At 40.6% G+C, this 20,318-nt stretch overlaps 1 protein-coding gene and 1 long non-coding RNA gene across 3 annotated transcripts in view; one reads left to right on the forward strand and one right to left on the reverse strand.

Annotated features, from left to right (window-relative positions):
- The window catches only part of abcc3 (ATP-binding cassette, sub-family C (CFTR/MRP), member 3), a 48,832-nt gene that overhangs the window by 21,633 nt on the left and 6,881 nt on the right, over positions 1 to 20,318 (forward strand). The window contains exons 7-23 of one of the 2 annotated variants that reach the window (XM_034570651.1): positions 2,812 to 2,943; positions 5,257 to 5,514; positions 6,535 to 6,712; positions 6,856 to 7,017; positions 7,444 to 7,536; positions 8,071 to 8,274; positions 9,496 to 9,642; positions 9,758 to 9,845; positions 10,204 to 10,270; positions 10,511 to 10,637; positions 11,994 to 12,170; positions 12,384 to 12,551; positions 12,810 to 12,993; positions 13,116 to 13,224; positions 13,807 to 13,963; positions 15,256 to 15,463; positions 18,450 to 18,763. In XM_034570651.1, coding sequence (XP_034426542.1) covers positions 2,812 to 2,943; positions 5,257 to 5,514; positions 6,535 to 6,712; positions 6,856 to 7,017; positions 7,444 to 7,536; positions 8,071 to 8,274; positions 9,496 to 9,642; positions 9,758 to 9,845; positions 10,204 to 10,270; positions 10,511 to 10,637; positions 11,994 to 12,170; positions 12,384 to 12,551; positions 12,810 to 12,993; positions 13,116 to 13,224; positions 13,807 to 13,963; positions 15,256 to 15,463; positions 18,450 to 18,763 — 2,773 coding nt within the window. Of the gene's footprint in view, positions 1 to 2,811; positions 2,944 to 5,256; positions 5,515 to 6,534; positions 6,713 to 6,855; positions 7,018 to 7,443; positions 7,537 to 8,070; positions 8,275 to 9,495; positions 9,643 to 9,757; positions 9,846 to 10,203; positions 10,271 to 10,510; positions 10,638 to 11,993; positions 12,171 to 12,383; positions 12,552 to 12,809; positions 12,994 to 13,115; positions 13,225 to 13,806; positions 13,964 to 15,255; positions 15,464 to 15,998; positions 16,310 to 18,449; positions 18,764 to 20,318 lie in introns of both variants that reach the window. The other variant, XM_034570652.1, reaches the window with a different exon arrangement.
- Positions 279 to 20,120, reverse strand: LOC117752922. The gene is made up of 3 exons (XR_004612164.1): positions 19,988 to 20,120; positions 3,838 to 3,842; positions 279 to 289 (listed from the first exon to the last, which is right to left on the reverse strand). It is a non-coding gene; the product is annotated as an uncharacterized LOC117752922 (long non-coding RNA).

The raw sequence follows: 20,318 nt of genomic DNA on the forward strand, positions 1-20,318 counted from the left end.
TTATGGTCCTTTTTTCGTCATCGCCCATTCACTTTTCAGGCCATCACCTACTCTACATCACTTAAGTCATAAAGCTGAACAATATCATCCAAAATCAACCAGTAAACTCAACAGATTGTATATAAGGAACGATGCGTCTCCACTTCCTCACACTAATACAGAAATTAAGCTCAAAATGCTGGATACAATTGCAGCCATCTTGTTTATTTGGAGCCAGAGTCTGTGCAGTAGTAAATGGGAAAGGCGAGGTTCCGTTGAAACATGCGCACAACCAATCACAAACAAGTCTCTCTCAGCTGTCAATCATGATGTTTCACCTCGTTTTTACATCATCAAATAACTAATCAAAACCAATATTACCAGAACATTTGAGGACTTGAACATGCATCAGATTGATAAGAACTACTTAAATGACAGAAACCCTCTTTGAGAAAAATGTATATTACATGTACTTTGGCTTTTTAGATTGTTCTATGTCACACCCATGAACATGGTGGAGGCAGGATTTCTGGTGAAGGTTTCAGCCACCCACCAAGTGGCATTTGAGATGCTTTGGCCTCCTTATTAGGGAACCGTCATGTCGTCCCATCTTTATATAAAAACCTATGCTTAAACCAACAGCAGGTTAGCTAGAGTATCAACAAATGCCAAAGAAATTCAGAATTACCCAGCTAGAACCACTGTTGCCTACCTAGCGTCTTATTAGTCAGGCAAGGTAATACGCTTTTATTCTTTTAAAGTGAAGAGCCAGTGTAAGCAGTGTTAGCTAGCTCTTGTTAGCTTGAACAGCCATGGAGAAATACTGTCTTGGGAAAAAGTGGGTTTCTTGTCTGCCTCTCAGGAGTATGAATGAAATGTTTTTAGTAATTCTGAATCAACCATATTAATTAACCAGATAATGTTAGCAGCGGTTTGCTTCACTTAAATGCCAAGTTATAAACCAAGCTTTCAGGCTTGTTCGCTTAGCTAGGGTTCAGTGTGTAGAATTTAATGATATCTTGTGCATGTGGCAGCTGGTGTTAAGTTTGTCCAGTCTGGACTACTGTAAAAAAACACGGAGGCCTCTGTAGCGAGGACCCGCTCCAGATGTAAATATAAAGTGTTTAAATATAAAGGGCTCATTCTAGGGTAAAGAAAACAACAATTCGAACATTTTGTGAAAACACTAGTGAAAACATCACTACAATTATTTTAGATTCAGTTTCTGTCAGTAGATCCCTTTCACCTAAGTATTACACACTGAACCTTTTTAAGCTAAATAATAGTTCATGTAAGGTGTGTGGTAATTACAACAAGTCTAACTGGTTCATTCACGAACAGGAGAGGAACTGGAAAAACAGCCTTCATTCTGACTTAAGGATGTTATTACATAGTGCTAACCACCCAGTACCGGCAGAAATACTGTAACAATGTGTTAACAAATGAACAAACAAACAAATTGACACTGCTTAAGATAACAGGAGCTAACTGGCTAAATTTGGGCGCACGTCTTGTAGGAGGCTGGGATCATTGTGATTGGCTGAAAGGTGAAGGGATGGAGACTAGTGACAAAACCTCTGTCAATGGGGAAAAAGAGGCAACATAAAAAGAGACATTATTAAATATTTTAAAAAAAACATAATTTAGTCATCAAAAATTCATGAATGAAAACCGACTTTTTGAAGGGGACATTATAAAATGCTGGAATAAAATAATTCTAATAAAGGGCAACAATAACTAACAAAGCAGTAAATTTCATAACTTCTTTGTTTTTTAAATTATTTTGCAATTCCCTGCAGCTCCCTACAATATGTGCCAGTATATATCAGAAGATTGTAGTTTTCACTGCTATAGTAACATTTTTCAAAATCAACATAGAGAATGATTGTGGATTTACAGTATTCCTTTTCAATAGTAGAAAACAAGCCAGAGCAAGTTTACGATGACCTGTAGCCTCTGCCTCACACCATCAGTTCTGTCAATATGGATTTTTTAATTATTTTTGACTCCTGCAACAAAGAAGACATTGCTCTTTGTCTGATAAGTAGAGTGGCTTCCTACTATTTTGTTCCGTAAGCCAATCTCCCCATGTGCTGTAAAATAGATCAAGATCATTTCCGGTGGAATCTGATCCAATAGTAACTGATGATGATTAGCAAATCCAGGAAACTCCATCAGGCGTCTTTGTGGAAAGCAATTCTTATTAAGTTGTCCCCGGGATAAAAGGGTTTCATGCAATGAATGAAACACACATGGAAAGGAAAAATATGTTGGGAAATGTTTGAAAGGCAGTGAGTCAGATGGAGGCTCAAAACCATTTGAAATAATCAATCAATCAATCAAATTTTATTTGTATAGCCCATATTCACAAATCACAATTTGTCTCATAGGGCTTTAACATGGTGTGACATCCTCTGCCCTTAACCCTCAACAAGAGTAAGGAAAAACTACTTAAAAACCCTTTTAACAGGGAAAAAAGAACGTAGAAACCTCAGAGAGAGCCACATGTGAGGGATCCCTCTCCCAGGACGGACAGAAGTGCAATGGATGTCAAGTGTAAAGGAGAACATCAAGATAAAGGTTTTAGCAGCATTGATTAGGGTAAACAGCCTCTGGCGTGTTAGAACAAGGGGGGTAAGGGAAGTCGGAAATAAGGTTTCATTTGTTTATATACTTGTTAGTGTGAATTGCCTGATGTACAAGATTGAGTTAAACTGCTGTTTCTCTCTCGCTCTTGCTCTTGCTCTCTCTTGCTCTTGCTCTCTCTCTCTCTCTCTCTCTCTCTCTCTCTCTCTCTCTCTCTCTCTCTCTCTCTCGCTCTCTCTCTCTCAGTATGGCTATTAAAGGCTACAAAATGCCCCTTGAGGCCCAAGACCTGTGGTCTCTGAACAAGCGCGACAGCTCCAAGGTGATGGTCCCAAATCTCCTCAGAGAGTGGGAGAAGGAGCAGACCAAAGCCAAGAGGTATGTTTGCTAAGTTTCTGTAAAGCACAGTTCAAGTTAAATGTTTGTTTCACCCACATACAATAAAATGTTTACCGGATGTAACAGTTTGTGAAATAAAAACAGCAGGTTATTGGGAATATCAGGTTAAAGCTGGAAACTAGAGGGCTGTTGTTACCTAGATACTCTCAAATGCACAGCTGGTCAGTAAATCTGATTTATCCACAACAATATGTCTCAGTCAAGGCTGTCTTCTTCCAAGAATATTACTGACATGATGCAGCTGCAAAATTTCATTTATGTTTAGTTTTCCTTGTTGGAGGTTCGGTACTGATGATACATTGAAGCCATTTTCAGACATGTACGTCAGGACAATTGGGTCTGCACTTTTTCTTTTTAATTTGCCTTTTAATGTGAAGAAAGTAGAAGGAGATTTTCTGGTCAGGCGCGTTTACAACTGCAGAAAGTGAGCGGTGGCGCTGAATCCACAGGCAGGACACGAGATCAAATGTTTTTGTTTACACCACATTGACATCCATCGCTCGTTAGAATTGTCATTTACGCGCCTAACCCCTATCCTGCCATATTCTCACATGGGTTCACTCAGACGTTATGCAGAGATTTTACCAGGGGGCAGGGAGGAGAAACTCAGGAGACTTTTCTGGTGCCATCGACTCTGAAGTTCGGTGGCTGTCTGAAAGAAACTTGAGAAACCAGACTCCCTTATTGTGTAAATGTTTCCTCCCACAGAGATACTTTGTCTGTCTGAAGTTTGTCGGTCCAAAGCCCATCGTTTCCAACTGAAGATAAAACTCTACAGTCATAATCATAGTTAATTTTGAAAAAAGAACTTTTGAACAACAATCTGGCTCTGTATGAAACAGGGGTATAACATACTGTAGGCTTTAGATACACACATACTTGTTAGGATCCATTTTTGACTCCTAAGAAAAATATAGAAAATCACACGATTTGTCTTTGAAGCAACAGACGTGTTGATCTCTGGTTTGTGCGACAGGATTCAAGCTGTGTTCTCTCATTTAACTGACATGGAGATATCAGATCAATGCAGAAAGCTGACAATAACCAGTTTACTCAATGAATAAAAACATACCAAACAATCATTTTTAAAGTTCGTCGGAATGAGGGAGACTGGGATCGACTGCTGAGCTAAATGCAGATTTTATTTCCTGGTGACCTTTGAAAGTGCAGTTGTAGCTCTCTCCCCATTCATTTAGATGGGGCCTGATCTGATTAGCCTGAAATAACTGCCCAGATGTGCTGCCAGGATGGCTGCAGAGTCCTGAGACTTACTAGTCAGGACTATAGGGTTCCAGTGTGTTTGTACTGAGGGGAATTGGTCAGCAAAAAGGCCATTTCATGCACAAACGCACTCAACAAGTCTGCTGAACTCTGACTTCCATCAGGCTGTTTCCTATCTCTGTGCAGCAGTTTTCCGGTCAGAGTTTCATTGAGCTCCCAGAGTGAGAACAACTTGTAAAATGATACGAGGGAGCTTGATTAGGCCTTTTCAGTGGTGGGTTGGAAACCTGTTTGGTGTTAAGCTGAATTCCATCACAGTTGTCCTGTTGTCCTGTAGCTGCCGGTTAGTTAACTGCTGGAACCCGACTCCTGCACTTTAAGCTGGTATTAATAGACTTTGGATAGTTTGCAAAACATTCCTTTCCCTGAATGCTTGGAGCATTTCTTGCATTATGTCTCACTATTGCAGAAGCAATAAGCAAATGAACTTGCTTATGAACAACTTTGATTTAGATCACCACAACAGCAGAGTGGTTGCTTATTTATACATTCAGCAGATCAGCAGCAACTTTGGTATCCTTCTGCAGTTATATTTCCAACCACCTGATGAATGTACGTCTAATGATCTATTGTAGCTTTTTTTTGGTCTCTGACAACTACTGAGGGACGTATTTACTTCATAGCTAAATGACACTATAGCTGTTTTCGGACATGAACTCCGGAGAATGTCGGCACAATTGGGTTTGTACTTTCTCCGGAGTGAGCCTTTCATATATTAAGAAAGCAGCTGGAGATTCTCTGCTCAGACACGTTAATAACAACAAAGGAATCTCTAGAGCATTAACATGAGGGCTGACGCAGCCGGCAGAGGCAGAACGTATTTAGAACCCTGTCTAAGTCCTTTTTTAAAAACGTGTGAAATATTCCTGTCTCTCACTGTTTTCTAGAGTCCATTATTCTAGGATTTTATAGGAGATCAATTATAGGAGAGTAATCTGAAGCCCTTTGTGGCAATCACCTTTAGAAATATTGAGCTAATTACTCGACCTCCCACAAATCTTTTGTCCACAGCGAACCGCATCTGTCCACCCAGGCTGTGTACTCCAAGCCCCTGCCGTCGAGCACCAACCATATCGCAGGAGGAGGAGGTGGAGGAGGTGAAAGTAGCCCAGAGGAAGCAGAGGTGCTGCTGTCCAATCAGAAAGCTGCTCCCCACAAGCCGTCCTTCCTGCGTTCCCTCATCAAAGCCTTCGGACCCTACTTTATGATAGGCTCGGCCTACAAGCTCATGCAGGATATCGTCACCTTCGTCAACCCTCAGCTGCTTAGGTAGAACAAAGGTCCCATCTGCATGCTTTGCTTGCCACAGTGTATTTGCAAGTTATGATGATGTGTTGTGTGTTTTATTTTCTATTTTCAGGACGTAGTTTTGCGTTGGTTTTTTGCATGCTGATTTGCTTTTATCCAAAGTGTGGTAGCTGTGTTTTATTTAAAACTCACACTATCATTCAGGATGCAAAGTTATTATGTAAATACACATATAAATTCTCTCATAGAAGAGAGAATTTATGTGTATAATTTCTCATAGAACCTATTTTAATATTCTACCTATGTAAAGCTTGGCGATATGGTCAGAAATTTGGTCAAGATAAAAATTTTCATAAGTCAATATTGATAATTATCAAGATTAATGTCACATTACTATTTCTGTTAAGTTTAAAGGCTGATCTTTGCTCCTCAGTGAAGCTTGTGTTTTTAAACTCTTCTTTATGAGCAGAGAATGACAAATACTTGATAAACAGCAAATCTGAGGAAGATCAGTTATGTGTTTTACCTCCTCACTGTGTTTGCACAATGCATAAGCCTTATATCAATTTATATTTGACTTTTGTTTTACTGCTGTTGATTTTAAATTATAGTGCAATATCTATTGATATTGTTTTGTTGCCCAGCCCGATCGCCATGCACTATCTACAGAATATGAAGTACCTGAGAAGCCACAGATAACGTTATGTCAGAGGAAATTGTTAGTTTTCCAACCGGTAATTCCTCTGTTGACAGAACAGGGTCATACCAGCAGCTTTCCTATGAGAACTTGTAGAATGCTTCCTTTTGGATACAAACAGCCACAGAAGAGAATAGACTTTTGTTTTTGTGTGAAGTTTGCAGTTTCTGTTGGTTAATACCAGGTTTGCAGTGTCCGGAGAAGGTGATGTAGCTGAGGCCTAATTTGTAGAAGCATGGAAGAATGTCTCCTTTCAAAGTAGCTCTCAACTCAAAAAAGTTCTGCATACAAGAAGACATGTTATCTATTGACGAATTCTTTTTCTCTGTCTACACCTTTTATAGGATGTTGATCAAATTCACAGAACAGAAGGGTGTTCCTGATTGGTGGGGTTACGCACTGGCCTTCCTCATGTTCTTCACAGCTATCCTGCAGACTCTCATTCTTCACCATCACTTTCAGTACTGTTTTGTCACCGGCATGAATGTACGCACAGCTATCATAGGAGCAATCTACAGGAAGGTACGCGAGCAGTTCTCACAGCATAGTGTTCTGCCTGCAGTTACTGTGCACACACACAAATGCACAAACTCAAAGACATTTCAAGTGAACTACTTAAATTACGAGGAGATGCAATATGCCTTTTTCCCATCATTGTCCTTTAGTCTCTGGTGATAACTAACGCCGCCAAGCGTTCAACTACCGTGGGAGAGGTAGTCAACCTGATGTCTGTGGACGCACAGAGGTTCATGGACCTCACCACCTTCCTCAACATGTTGTGGTCGGCTCCTCTTCAGATTATGCTGGCACTTTATTTCCTGTGGCAGGTCTGTGTAAAAACTTGCATGTATTAATAATTATATGAATAAAATGAAATCTCACAAAGTCATGAATGATTCCCAACTAACAACCTGCATCTGAAAAACTTTAATATATGCCACTGTTGGTGCTAATCAACATCTACTGGCGAGCTTGAGTTAATTTTCTATGCAGTCTCATTTAAACGATAAAAAGGTTTATTTAAATTAATAATGGATAATACATTAATGGATCACTTGCCACATTACACATCACATTAGTTTACTAATCTCCTGCCTGTTGCCATCAGCAGCTCAGAGACTGAAGTTTTTCATTTTTTGTAACTTCAAGCTTGCAATGAGTGGTACTTGGTATATTTTGCTTATGTGCCCATTTTTTAATAAAAGTCTTTAGTTTTTTTTTTAATTGATGTACTTATTGTGCTTATTTGACAGAACCTCGGTCCATCTGTGCTGGCTGGGGTCGCTGTCATGATCATGCTGATCCCATTAAATGCTGTCATCGCTATGAAGACCCGAGCCTACCAGGTATGAACAGGCAACGTAGGAGTTAGCGGTTGTTCAATGCTATTGAGTGTTGACTTTTAGTGGAACTATATCAGTGATATTATTATTATTATAAAATCCAGAACTGGTGAGCCCCTACTCTGGGGGTCAGCTGCTAAAAAGTAGTATTGCTAATGTTTTAGTGCTACACATGTGAAGAGGTATTTCTAATGCCTACATTAAAATACAATGCAGTTCATTGCAGTAATTGTCGGTATGGGCAATTTATATCTAATTATTGATAATCTTTCATATACATAAATATCTAAATAGTATTTGTATATATTTGTATATTTAGCTACAACGGTTTAAAATCATTGTTTTATCATTTTGTTTTGAATGCATTGGGTGCTTTTTTCAAATCCACTGAAATTCAAACAATTGTCAAATATGTAATTTCATTTGCACTTCAAAAACACAAATTTTCACAGTTTTTGGTGCTTGGTTTCAGTTCAGCCAATTTGGATACAAAGAACAATTTGTCCTCTGCTTTGTCATCCTCTTCCTCTCTCCCAGGTGGAGCAAATGCAGTACAAAGACTCGCGTATCAAACTGATGAACGAGATCCTAAACGGCATAAAAGTGCTAAAGCTGTACGCCTGGGAGAACTCCTTCAGAGACAAGGTCCTGGACATTCGGCAGAAGGAGCTCAACACTCTGCGCAAAACAGCCTACCTGGGAGCACTGTCCACCATGGCCTGGACCAGCGCACCTTTCCTGGTAGGCTCAGTACACATGTGACATCCTTTTAAGAAACTTATCCAAGCAGAATTAAGCGTTCACTGAATGTCATGATCGGCTATGGCCATTTTTATTCTGCTAAATTGTATGAAGTGAAAGATAATCCTGCAGCCAATCCAAACAGGCTGCATGAATGTCTGCAAAATGATTTTGAGGTCATATCATGGGTATTAAGAATCTCTTCTTTAAGTTTTTATATTTTTATTTTCAAAATGTTATTTGCCTTACAGAGTCAGATTTTGTATTTACTTTACTTTCTATTTATCTCACATTGAAACTAGTAAAGTAATACAGTTTCATTGCTTAAAAACTCTGCATCATCGTTTGCATAAAGGTGATAAATTGTCTGAGGCTATAAATTACAGTGTCAGATAGAATTCCCTTCGAAACACAGGCAAAAACATGTGGCTTACTTACTACAGGTTTATTTCAAGTATTATCAATCCACTATGAAAACTACACACACACACACACACACACACACACAGTATATAGACAAAGTTAGGAAAACAAAAATAATTACGCATACAAGGGGATAATCATTAAGTCCTCAGAGGTCCTTATAACCTTTTAAGTCCACTTTGAATCATATAAACTTCACAGGAGCACAGGTGTCCATCTCGCCTGCTTGCATGCTTGCTCTTCTAACTTACCGTAGAGCAGCCTAATGCGACTTCAAAAACCCTCAGCAAAGACTCAAACAATAGCAACATCTCTTACAGGCCTACTAAAATAATGCACCAATGACAAACACAACTTAAATACTTTCTCAATTATTATTTACTTATCGCTGTCCACGTGTGATCGGATCTCTCAGGACGGATGTTAATACCAGGTCTGAACAGGGCCACTCTGGGAGCAGTGCAAGTGAATGTACTTTGTTATTTTGGCTGCTGTGTACATCATTCATTTAAACAGGTTTTACAGGTCACATGACACTATTCAATTTAAGTATTTGCTGACTGATTTATGTGGTGATCCATGTTTTTTTTGTAAGATAAGTGCGGACTTGACCAGCCTAAAGCCAGTGTTTATCGGTGTTTATAAACTAATGTGTTGAATGAACTCACTGATGAGTCACACATCGAGGGAAATCAACGTGTGGGTGTGTGTAGCATCAGAGCAGTTACTGCCGTGCATCTCCAAAGTAAAGTGATGGACCCTGGTTTGTGAGCGGCCTGTTTTCTCATGTGTTTCCAGGTTGCCTTGACAACGTTTGCTGTTTATGTGACTGTGGATGAGAACAACATCCTGGATGCAGAGAAGGCCTTTGTGTCACTCGCGCTCTTTAACATCCTCAGGTTTCCTCTCAACATGCTTCCCCAGGTCATCAGCAGCATGGTGCAGGTGGGGACTCTTTCTTCTTTTCTTGCATATTTTCTCCTTTTTTCAGTCTCCTCTCCTGCCTGTGTTTTTTTTAGAAGCTTTCACAGAGTACCTGTGTGTTTATTCTGTGTCTCAGGCCAGTGTCTCACTGAAGCGAATCCAAAATTTCCTGAGTCATGATGAGCTGGACCCAAATTCAGTTGACCGAAAGAACAACACCACAGGTACAATTAAACCCAGCCCCTCCTTTAATTAAGGTTAGGGCAAAATGTTGTGTCATTGTGTCCCACATCTTCCAGTGTCAGTCATTTTTTTTTTTTCTGATGTCATTGTACATACTTTAAACAGAAGTTAACAATTGCATTAAGTCATTCTACCAGATGTCATCAGTTGCTTGTGTAAACTCGACGGCTCTTGAACTCAAGTTAACTCCTTCTACTTGTACCTTTCACCCAGTGAATCAGAGCCTGAAGATTGTTTGGATGACTAATGGTTAAGAAATGCCTTTCAGTGTGTTGTCGGATCTGCACTCAGCTGTCACCAATTCAAAAGGAAATGAACATGCTGTTTTCTCCTCAACAGAATTCTCAGTGACAGTTGTCAATGGGAAGTTCACCTGGAGTAAAGAAGATCTTCCTGTTCTGCAGAAGTATGTCCTGAAAAGCCGAATACTGGGTGTTTTAATACAGTCAATACCAAAAGTAAAAGAAGAGAAAATTATGGATAATAATAAGTGTCAGCTTTTACTGACGTAAACCTACACAGATTAAAGCTGAGTCCTTTAGAGCCTGAGCAACAAAAATGTATACAATTTTTGTTCTGGTCTGAGTGTATGTCATGTCTATGTGTTTCTGTTCTTATAACTCATGAATGCTGACTGTGTTTGTAGCATCAATGTGATGGTGCCCCAGGGCTCCCTGCTGGCAGTGGTGGGCCACGTTGGTTGTGGGAAATCCTCCCTGATCTCTGCACTGCTGGGAGAAATGGAGAAACTGGAGGGAGAGATTTCTATTCGGGTAGGTACACACCATGTCCTGTACAACACAAAATTAAGTAGTATTTTGTGTGATGTGTGTGTGTGTGTGTGTGGAGTGAATGCAGATTGTATCCATTCCCAATGTAGACTTATGTAAGCGGGGGTTAATTTGGGGGTTAAAACTGTACCCCTCATGTGAATTGGTTATCGGAAGAATGATGAGAGAGCGCATGCAATTGTAGGTAAGAGGTGGTTTGATCCGGCCTGCAAGGCAATTCATAAATACAAAAAAAAAAACACTGTAAAGTGACACAGAAAAAATTTCTTGCACGCACCGGTGCGTCTGCATTTAGCTGCTCTATCTCTCATCTCCGCTGAGTCTGGGCACGGATTTTACACTCACTCACACAGCCCCGGGCTCAATAATAGTAATAATAATCATTTCTGGGATAATATATCGTCCAACAAAAAATTGTTTTGACAGGCCTACCTACCTTAATGTTTTTAGAGGTTTAGAGAAGTTAGAGGTTTCCTTGCACAGTTTCGCATATCCGGGCCAATTTGGTATTTTACAATGAAATATCCTTAACTAAATCGATATTGAATCGAGACCTTGTGAATCAGAATTGATTAATAATAAACAATAATTTAGTATGGCCCTTCAAAAATGTTATGAAAATCGCCCTTGATAGAAAAAAGTTTCCCACCCCTGCTGTAAAGGCACCATGTGTACGAAGTCAGAAAAAAGAGGGGAACGAATCAGTCAGTTACACCTTGTTTATAATTTACTGCTTGCTCAGATTAACACACAAGTAGGGTAGCGAGCAGATGAATGTGTAGTGCACTTCAAAGTGCTCTACAAGTAAAAGCAAATACCAACCAGACACTCAATCAGGAATGAAAAAGAATGGAAAAATATGCCAAGGGCCTGCAAGTTTAAGATAAAAATAGAAAACGTTGTCTGAGCAAGACTATTAAACAATCAAGACACAGAGTATTGAGTCGTGAGCTTTGAAGATGCTGGTCTCCTTCATTATGTTCTAATGTTATTGTAACCAACACGCTGTTTAACATAACCACTATTATTGACAGAGTCGTTCTAAAACTTAGCATTTATGGCAGTAGACCACTGCTTGTGATTTATATTGTCATGATTTACTTTTTATCTCCAATTTAATTGAATGTCTCTATTGCACAATGTACAAGTAAGCATTATTCTCCCATAGAAAATCAGAGGCATGAGAAAGCAGTGAAACCAGCAGAGAAAATATGATGGTAAAATAAAATGTAATATTTGTTAAAGAATGAACAAGCAGATGTATAAAGGCTTCTAATGACCTAACAGCAGTGAGATCTTTCATTGTATAAAGAAACAACTGTCGGCCTCTGTCATCAGGGATCAGTGGCGTACGTACCGCAGCAGGCCTGGATACAGAATTGCACCCTGCGTGACAACATCCTGTTTGGGATAGCCTACAATGAGCAGAAGTACCGCTGCGTACTGGAAGCCTGTGCTTTAACCCCTGACCTCGAGGTGTTGCCTGGAGGAGACATGACTGAGATAGGAGAGAAGGTACAAAACGCTAGCATTTCCATTTCCTCTCATTCCTCCTTTTTTCTGTTTCAACAAATCTGCTTTGATTCTAGTTTCCTTTCATCAATTCTTGATGTTACCTAACAAAGTCTTTAATTGTCTCATCAATTCTGCGTTTCCTAGAAATGTGCACATAAACCACATTTGACCAATAGCCACAGTGATTAAAATAATTCGGTCTCCTTCCTGCAGGGGATCAACCTCTCCGGTGGCCAGAGACAGAGGGTGAGCCTGGCCCGAGCCCTGTACAGTGACGCTGATGTCTACCTGCTGGACGACCCGCTGTCCGCTGTGGACGCCCATGTTGCCAAACACATCTTTGACAACCTCATCGGTCCAGAGGGGGCACTGAAGGGCAAGGTGAGGGATTTGAATAGAGGAAATTTGACTATGTGTGTTTTACGAAAGAGGAAGTTGTATCTTTTATCAGTTCATCACTTGTTTGTTTTCCATATTCATAAATCTTTCCTAAGATAAGATAAGAGTTGGTGGTGTTTCTGTGTGACTACATTCATCTCATAAAAATGAGTGTGTTTATGTCCATCAGTGCCTTCACCTTCATATTTGCATGTTTGTTCTTGGATACTAACAGAGGTTTGTATTGTTGTTATACTCCAGACCCGCATCTTGGTGACACACGGCATCAGCTTCCTGCCTCAGGTGGATAACATAATGGTGATAGTGGAGGGTCGGGTGTCAGAGATGGGCTCCTACCAGGAGCTGCTCACACAGAACGGGGCCTTCGCAGAGTTTCTGAGGAACTACGCCCTGGAAGATTTTGTTGAGGAGGACCAGGCCCTTGGTAGAGCACTGCTTCCTCCCCTTTTGTAAATTTGCCCATATCAGTATAAAGCATATAGATGGTTGGGCTTGTTTGTTTGCTGTATATTATCCTGTTTTTACTATGGCTACTTGCTTTTACAGAGGAGTTAATTGAAGATGAGGAGTTGTTCCCTGATGATGCCCTTAGCAACCACACAGACATGGTGGACAACGAACCAGTGGTCAACGAAACTAAGAGAAATTTCATAAGGTACTGTGAACATTTAAAACTTTCCCACTCTGTCATGTTGCAGCTGAGCAGTGACTGATTAAACACAAAGAAGCTCTGTAACTTTCTCTTAACTTGTGCAGTGCCTGTTCTAAACCAGTATTGCAGAGGTCTGTTAATCAGTCACAATCTTCAGACCCAAGATCACAACTTTTCTAATCAAAAGCTCTGTAATTTTTAATATTGTTTTCAGTGGATTATCTAGACTGTGGCGCCCTGCCATCTTCTAATTTGTCCCACCACAGTTTCAACCAAACCAATCTATTTATTTAATTTGTGTTGATTAGAAACATAGGGATGTACATTACCGATTTAAGACATGAAACAAATGGTTAACCATAAAGTTGCTTTTGCCAAATAGTAACTTTCCATTAAGAAGCAGAAAGTAAATTAGAATAAATTATTAAACCAGCTTTCGCATTAAGATTTCACAAGTACCATACACCTACAGCTGCCAAATGATTAGCTTTTTTTAAGCTAAGCAATCAGTTTCACTGTATAAGTATAAGAAGTTTCATCATGCCTCATTGATATGAGTTTATTCCCTCTCTTTCCCTGTCACAGGCAGATCAGCATCATTTCATCAGATGGAGAGAACCCCAGGTGTCGCTCAGTGAGGAGACAGGGCTGCAGCCAGAAGAAATCCCCAGAGCCACAAGAGAAGAAGAAACCACTTGAGATGGAGAAACTCATCCAGTCAGAGACTTCAGCAACCGGCAGGGTCAGTCCATCAAATCTCAGCTCCCCCCCCTCTCATCAAGTTTTTTTTATTTTGGAGAGACAAGACAAGCTTACAGACTAAAGACGGTGTTTCCCCTAGATTTTTTTTTTTTTAGCAGCAGTGGCGGGCCAGCCTTGTGAAGGTGATATATCTTGAAAGCCATCAAGGAATCCTTTCACATTTGGCACAAACATTCACTTGGACCCAAAGTTTAAATCCCTTGATTTTGGTTGCCAACGTCACAGTGGCCTCACAAAACGTGACATCTTAATATCAGCTTGAGGGAATGTCTTCAAATTTGGTACAGACATTAATTTAGACTCAAGGATGAACTGATTACTTTTTGGTGGTTGAGGGTCAAAGGTCAAGGTCACTGACCTCACAAAGCACAATTTTGTGTCTTATGAATGATAACTCAACACCTTGAGGGAATTCTTTCACATTTGGCACAAACTTTATCTTGAACTTGGTTTTCATTTTGGTAGCCAAAGGTTAAGGTCACAGTGGCCTCACAAAGTATGTTTTTCTTGAACATGATATCTGAAGATCACAAACCCTTGCTTGGACTCAAATATGAACTGATTAGATTTTGGTGCCTTTGGGTCAAAGGTCAGACTCGCAGTGACCTCACGTCCCTGTGATTGTGATTTATTAGGACTGCCAGTCGGGAATTGTATTACATCTGGTACAATTCACTTGGACTCACTGATTAACTGATAAGATTTCGATGGTCCAAGGTCAAGGTCACGTTGGCCTCAAAAAACATGTTTTTGACCTCTTGATTGTGATGTCTGCTTGGGGGAATTTCTTCTTTAAATCTTTTTCAAAGATAAAGTGATTATGTTTCAGTGGTCAAAGGTCACAGGTCACAGTGACCTTATATGAATCTGGGGGGAAAAAAGTATGTACTAATATGTACACGGAAAATGCACTGGTTGGCGGAGGAATACAACCGAAGTGGGGTAATTCTAGTTTTTCCCACTTTCTGTAAATTTGTCACTCAATCGTTCCTTTAGACCGATCAAACCACTTTTACCCGCGGGATTATGGACATAGTGGCTCTGTACACACCCTGTACAACACAAGTGGAAGCCTTAAGTACAGGTGTGAAAATATGAAGGACATCCCACTCAGCATCCGATGTCTTCTGAGCCGCTGCAGATTCACTATGAATCAAACACATTTTCTCTTCTCGTTGATTTGTTTGTAACCACCATCAAAAAACGGTCACATTGTTATTAATTCATAGATTGGAACATAATGGTAACTCTTGCACCTTTTGTGTTTACTAGGTGAAAACAAAAGTGTACCTGGAGTATGCCAAGGCAGTGGGACCCCTACTGTCAGTGTTCATCTGTTTCCTGTACGGCTGTCAGAGTGCATCTGCCATCGGAGCAAACTTCTGGCTCAGCCAGTGGACTAATGATGCCTCAAAAAATCAGACTAAGGAGAATGCTAATATGAGGGTGGGGGTGTATGCAGCATTGGGCACTGCACAAGGTGAGCAACACTGACTTTCATAAGCACTAGCTTGATTTTAATAGTAAACCTATTCATTCTTACATATTTATTGTTGTTCATGTAAACTGTATTCTGGAAACTGATTTTTGACCAGAGGTACGAACGTGTTTAACATGTGCTTCCACATCATGGTGCTAAAATGATTTCAAGCCTGAACACTTAGTTTAAAGCTGCTTCCAGCCACACACTGCTTGTTGCTCCTTGAAGAGATTCTGTGGATCAGTGAACATGAACCAAAACTATCTTTAAAACACAGACTGAAAGGGCCTGCTGCATATCTAACAATTGGCCTGCTTTGGTTTTGTTTGGTTTGTTTTGTGTTGAAAGCATAGGGGCTGCGGATATGATGCATAATATGATGCTGTTCCTTTTTCAGTGAACTGTCTCCTTTACGTTCGGGGACAGATGAAGCCTGTGTCTTCAAGTAAATCAAACACTTCCTCATCCCACATTACACCTTCCTATCTGACTTCTTTTTTTATTCTACTCCTCCTACTGTTCGACTCCGTCCCAGGTATCCTGGTCCTGATCTCTTCCTTCACTCTTGCCATGGGGAACATTGGGGCAGCCCGGAAGCTGCACAGTAACCTGCTCACCAACAAACTTCAAACGCCACAGTCTTTCTTTGATACCACGCCTATAGGACGCATCATCAACCGCTTCGCCAAGGACATCTACGTGATAGACGAGGCTCTTCCATCAACTGTGCTCATGTTCCTGGGCACCTTCTTCGTTTCTCTCTCCACAATGATAGTTATCATTTCCAGCACACCCATCTTTGCTGTTGTCATAGCGCCCCTGGCTTTCATATACGTCTTTGTCCAGGTACTCCAGATGATCCTCTCTGTTCCTCTTCTTCTCTGTTCTGTCCTTTGCAAGTGTATGACTCTTTCTGTTCCTTGTATGGCATGACGTATGCACGTTGACGCAGCTCCTTTATTTTTATTTTTTAACCATCCTATTTTGGCTTTTGCTTCTCCATAGCCTGCGATGTTGTCCGTGATGAGCATCTGCCGCTGTGATTATCTCTATTTTCAATCTTAAATTCACTTGGCTCTCTCCGCAGATGAAACACTTCCTGCCTGCAGCCTGATTCCACATCTTTTGTCACATGCACACATACACACTCATTAAGACATACACACTGTCATGTTGAACAATGCAACCCAGCCCCAATATGCACACAATATATTGAAGTTGACTGAAATGTAAAACCTGATCTGAGAGTACAAATTATTTTAGGTACCAAAAGTAGTTATTCTTTTAGTGATCCACAACCCCCCTCTAGTGGTCGACCAGTGTTAATACAACTGCGTCTACCTCTTTTCTGGGGCTCAGTGGAGGTCTGGATTTGTTTTAGAGATTACAGAAGTGACGTGTATGGGCTGGTTATGTCACTAGTGTGACATGCGGAGCTGATGCAAGTGAGTTAAATGTTTTTGACTTTGCTGTCAATGAAACATGGAACAGATGTGAACTGAGTTCTCAGATTTTTAGTCTGTGTTTTGGATTTGATTCATATAAGAACACTGGAATAACACCACTGAGTCATACATACAGCAGCTGTAGTTGTGTAAGAAGTTGGATTTTAGTTTTCAGTGACATCAAATTCTGTGTGTCCGGCAGTAGTTACACTCATTTAGTCATGAGACTTAGTTTTTATTGCTACAGGATCCCTGGCCTCAGGTTAACGTACAGAAAAATGATTCCAGGGACTTCCCTGCAGTGGGGAGGACAGATTTTAAATTTGTACTAATCCAATACCTGACTCTTTTTCTGAAAGAGAGCTCTGGTATTAGTTTAGTTCTCTGAATGAACAGATACTCTGAATTGAGGTTATTGTTGGATTGGTTTATATTTAATTCAAATAGATACACATGAAGGTAAAGCGGAAGCCTGCATTATTCATTCCCAGTCAATTACTGGGAAACTATCATCCACTTTAAAAACAGTGAAGACATCCTGACACTTTTACAACTGTGTAATTTACAAGAAACAACTGGTTTCCTATGGTGTGATGTAGAGAAATGAAAATTGCTCTGGGTGGCCGTGTTAAGCCACAAGTGATCAGACATGTGGTTATAGGAGGACGTGTTATTTTCTGATGCTGAAGTTGCGGTGTACTATTTGATTTGTACTGACATCCCCCTGTACTTTTAGTGACCTGTTCTGGGACATAAGAAAGTATCCATCTGGTATTTTCTGTTGGTTTGGAGCACATACCTGGTTGTCAACTTTATTCAAGAGCTTGGTCTTTCAGTTTGAGAGCAGAACTTATTGATCTTACCTTCAGATTTTGTAATACTCACTCAGATATACCCTACTTGTGCTCAGATGACCTGCGCTCGAGCGTCTGCTCCGTGTGCATGCCTAAAACGTCTGCTTTCAGATTTTTTCTTCAACTCTCTGTCAACAACAAGCCTGGGGTAATGAAGAACATTTAAATAGCCCCGTCTCGTTTTGCTGTTGATGCTAGTCACATGAACCATGAACGCATGAACCCGGCTAAAGTAGCCAGCCGTGTGTGACTCTCAAAGACATAAACCCAACACATTCACAACGAGGTTGGACAATATCACTTGTCAACACTACACCTGGCATTCTATTGGTTGAGGAGTTTCACTGACTTGTTAGAGCAGAGGAGCGAAACGGCAGTAGACGCTTCACGTGCACACAGAAGCAGAGCAGGAAATCTAAGCACAAGCAGGGTATATTTGAGTGCGAGCGCAGGATTTCGAGTGAAATCAACAAGTCCTGCTCTCAAACTGCACTGAACGCTATTGAATAAAAAATAGGAAAAAACACCCGTATAAGGGGGAAAAAAATCACATCTTAGTTTTCAGCGTCACAAAGTGTTAAAGTAAGTCATACTGTCGTAGTAACCGTGACTGTGTGAAACCTATACTGGCTCCTAAACGCAGGCGTTGTTGTGTTGTCAAATCTGACCCCCTCCCCCTCCTCACAGGTGTGCTGTTGTTGGTTAACTGCCTGTTGTGCCGAGCCTACAGTATGCTGCGAGCGGCCAAGCTCACACACTACAACATGCTCCAGGGGGTCCTGCGAGCGCCGCAGGCCTTCTTCGAGAGCACCCCCACTGGGCGCTTACTAAACCGCTTCAGCAAAGACATCGATGCTATAGACTCCCACATTCCAGAAAATATTGACATATGGATGCGCACCTTCTGGTACACACTGAATGTGCTGCTCATATGCTCTGCCCTCACCCCAATGTTCCTCATAGTCATAGCCCCGTTAATGGTGTTCTATTGGTGGGTTCAGGTAAATTGGAAACGAGTCTGCTAACATCAATTCATCATGCATGTCTGAGAGTGTTGCTGAGTGTGTGCTGTTAGACTGCTGCATGTGGTTGGCGCGATGATCGTTTCTGCTCTAGTGGTGTAGCTGCGGAGTGGTTTGGTGTCTTTTAGTCTCAGTTGTCATAGCTTAGCTGCTCAGGCTGTAGTTTGACTCAGTGGGAGCTCTGTTCAGCTGGTTACACCAATAATCTCTAAGACATAACAGCCAAATGATGATTTTGCTATAATTAGCACACTGGGATTTTTTTATTAATACTCAATGGCATGCCTGCACTGGAGGTAGAAATACACTCGGTAATCAAATCTTTCACATCCAATCACAAGTTTGACCGGCACTGTTGCGGGAATGAAGATGTTTCACTGCGCACCAAAGAGCATTTTAACATTTTTCACCTAACAATTTGCTTGTAACTAACTAAAAAGACTGTCCACCTGTAGAGTACTGACTTATCCCCAGGAAATCAGCATTTAATCTAGATGAGCCCCAGTTGCTGGGTGTTCCTGCCACAGAAGTAGCTCTGTCAGGGTCTGTAGTGTCAGAGCCGGGTGACCTGGAGAGCAGCACGTGTTAACTGCAACCTGTGCTGTTGTTTTATATAGTCACTGGAAATATGTGCCAGTGGTTTGTGTAATTTAGAAACATTACCGTGATGAGGAAGGATATTTGATTCAGACCAGTTTAAATTATGAACACGCGGAACACATTTGTTTTCAGTTTGTTAAGGTTGAGAGCTGTAAGTTGTACATGCATACAAAGTTATCATAAACATTTTATTGATCTATTGTTAATTTGCTCTCCAGAGTTTGACCACAATAACAGTTTGGCACGATTCTGCGGTTGCATCCGGCTAAAGAGGCAATCTGCCAAGTGCACATTTCAGCTTCTTGTGCTGTACTTTTTTTTTGATTTCATTGGAATCATCTCAGCTATTTTTTAATCAAAAGTCCTGCATTAAACTGCAGGTGTAGGATTTGAATAAATCCTGTGTTTTTTGGAGCTGGGATTCATCATGGGAAGTAAAAGCCAGGATCTTGTTGATCTGCTGCTATGATTTTTATATATTTTGTAATGTTTTTTTTAATTTTATCTGTGTATTTGGAGTCTTCACATTTTGCGGATCATACTAAATTGCCAGAGTACCCCTTTATCACCGATACAAAGAGAGCAGACGGGCCCCGTTCAGACCTGATGCTGAGAAGAGTAAAAATATGTTTGAACTGTAGAGGTTTGAATAGGATTAAGAGTCATCAGACCTCAGGGCACATTTGGGTGCGCTCAGACCTGAACGTAGCTCTGTCCACTTGTGACCGGATCAAACTTGGTACCAGGTCTGAACAGGGTTTTAGTGTTGACTTTCAGTCCAGCCCAAAAACATTAAGTTGAACAATTAAACAGGTCATCATTCCTTCAAACAGTAGCACGTTCAATGTAACTTGCTTTAAATTGTTGTTTTAGCCAAAGCATTCGTGAGAAGAGAAAAAAAGACAACGTGGATCTGCTTTAATGCAATTTCCCC

This window comes from Hippoglossus hippoglossus, chromosome 19 (genome assembly GCF_009819705.1).
Source record: "Hippoglossus hippoglossus isolate fHipHip1 chromosome 19, fHipHip1.pri, whole genome shotgun sequence".
Taxonomy (NCBI): Eukaryota; Metazoa; Chordata; class Actinopteri; order Pleuronectiformes; family Pleuronectidae; genus Hippoglossus; species Hippoglossus hippoglossus.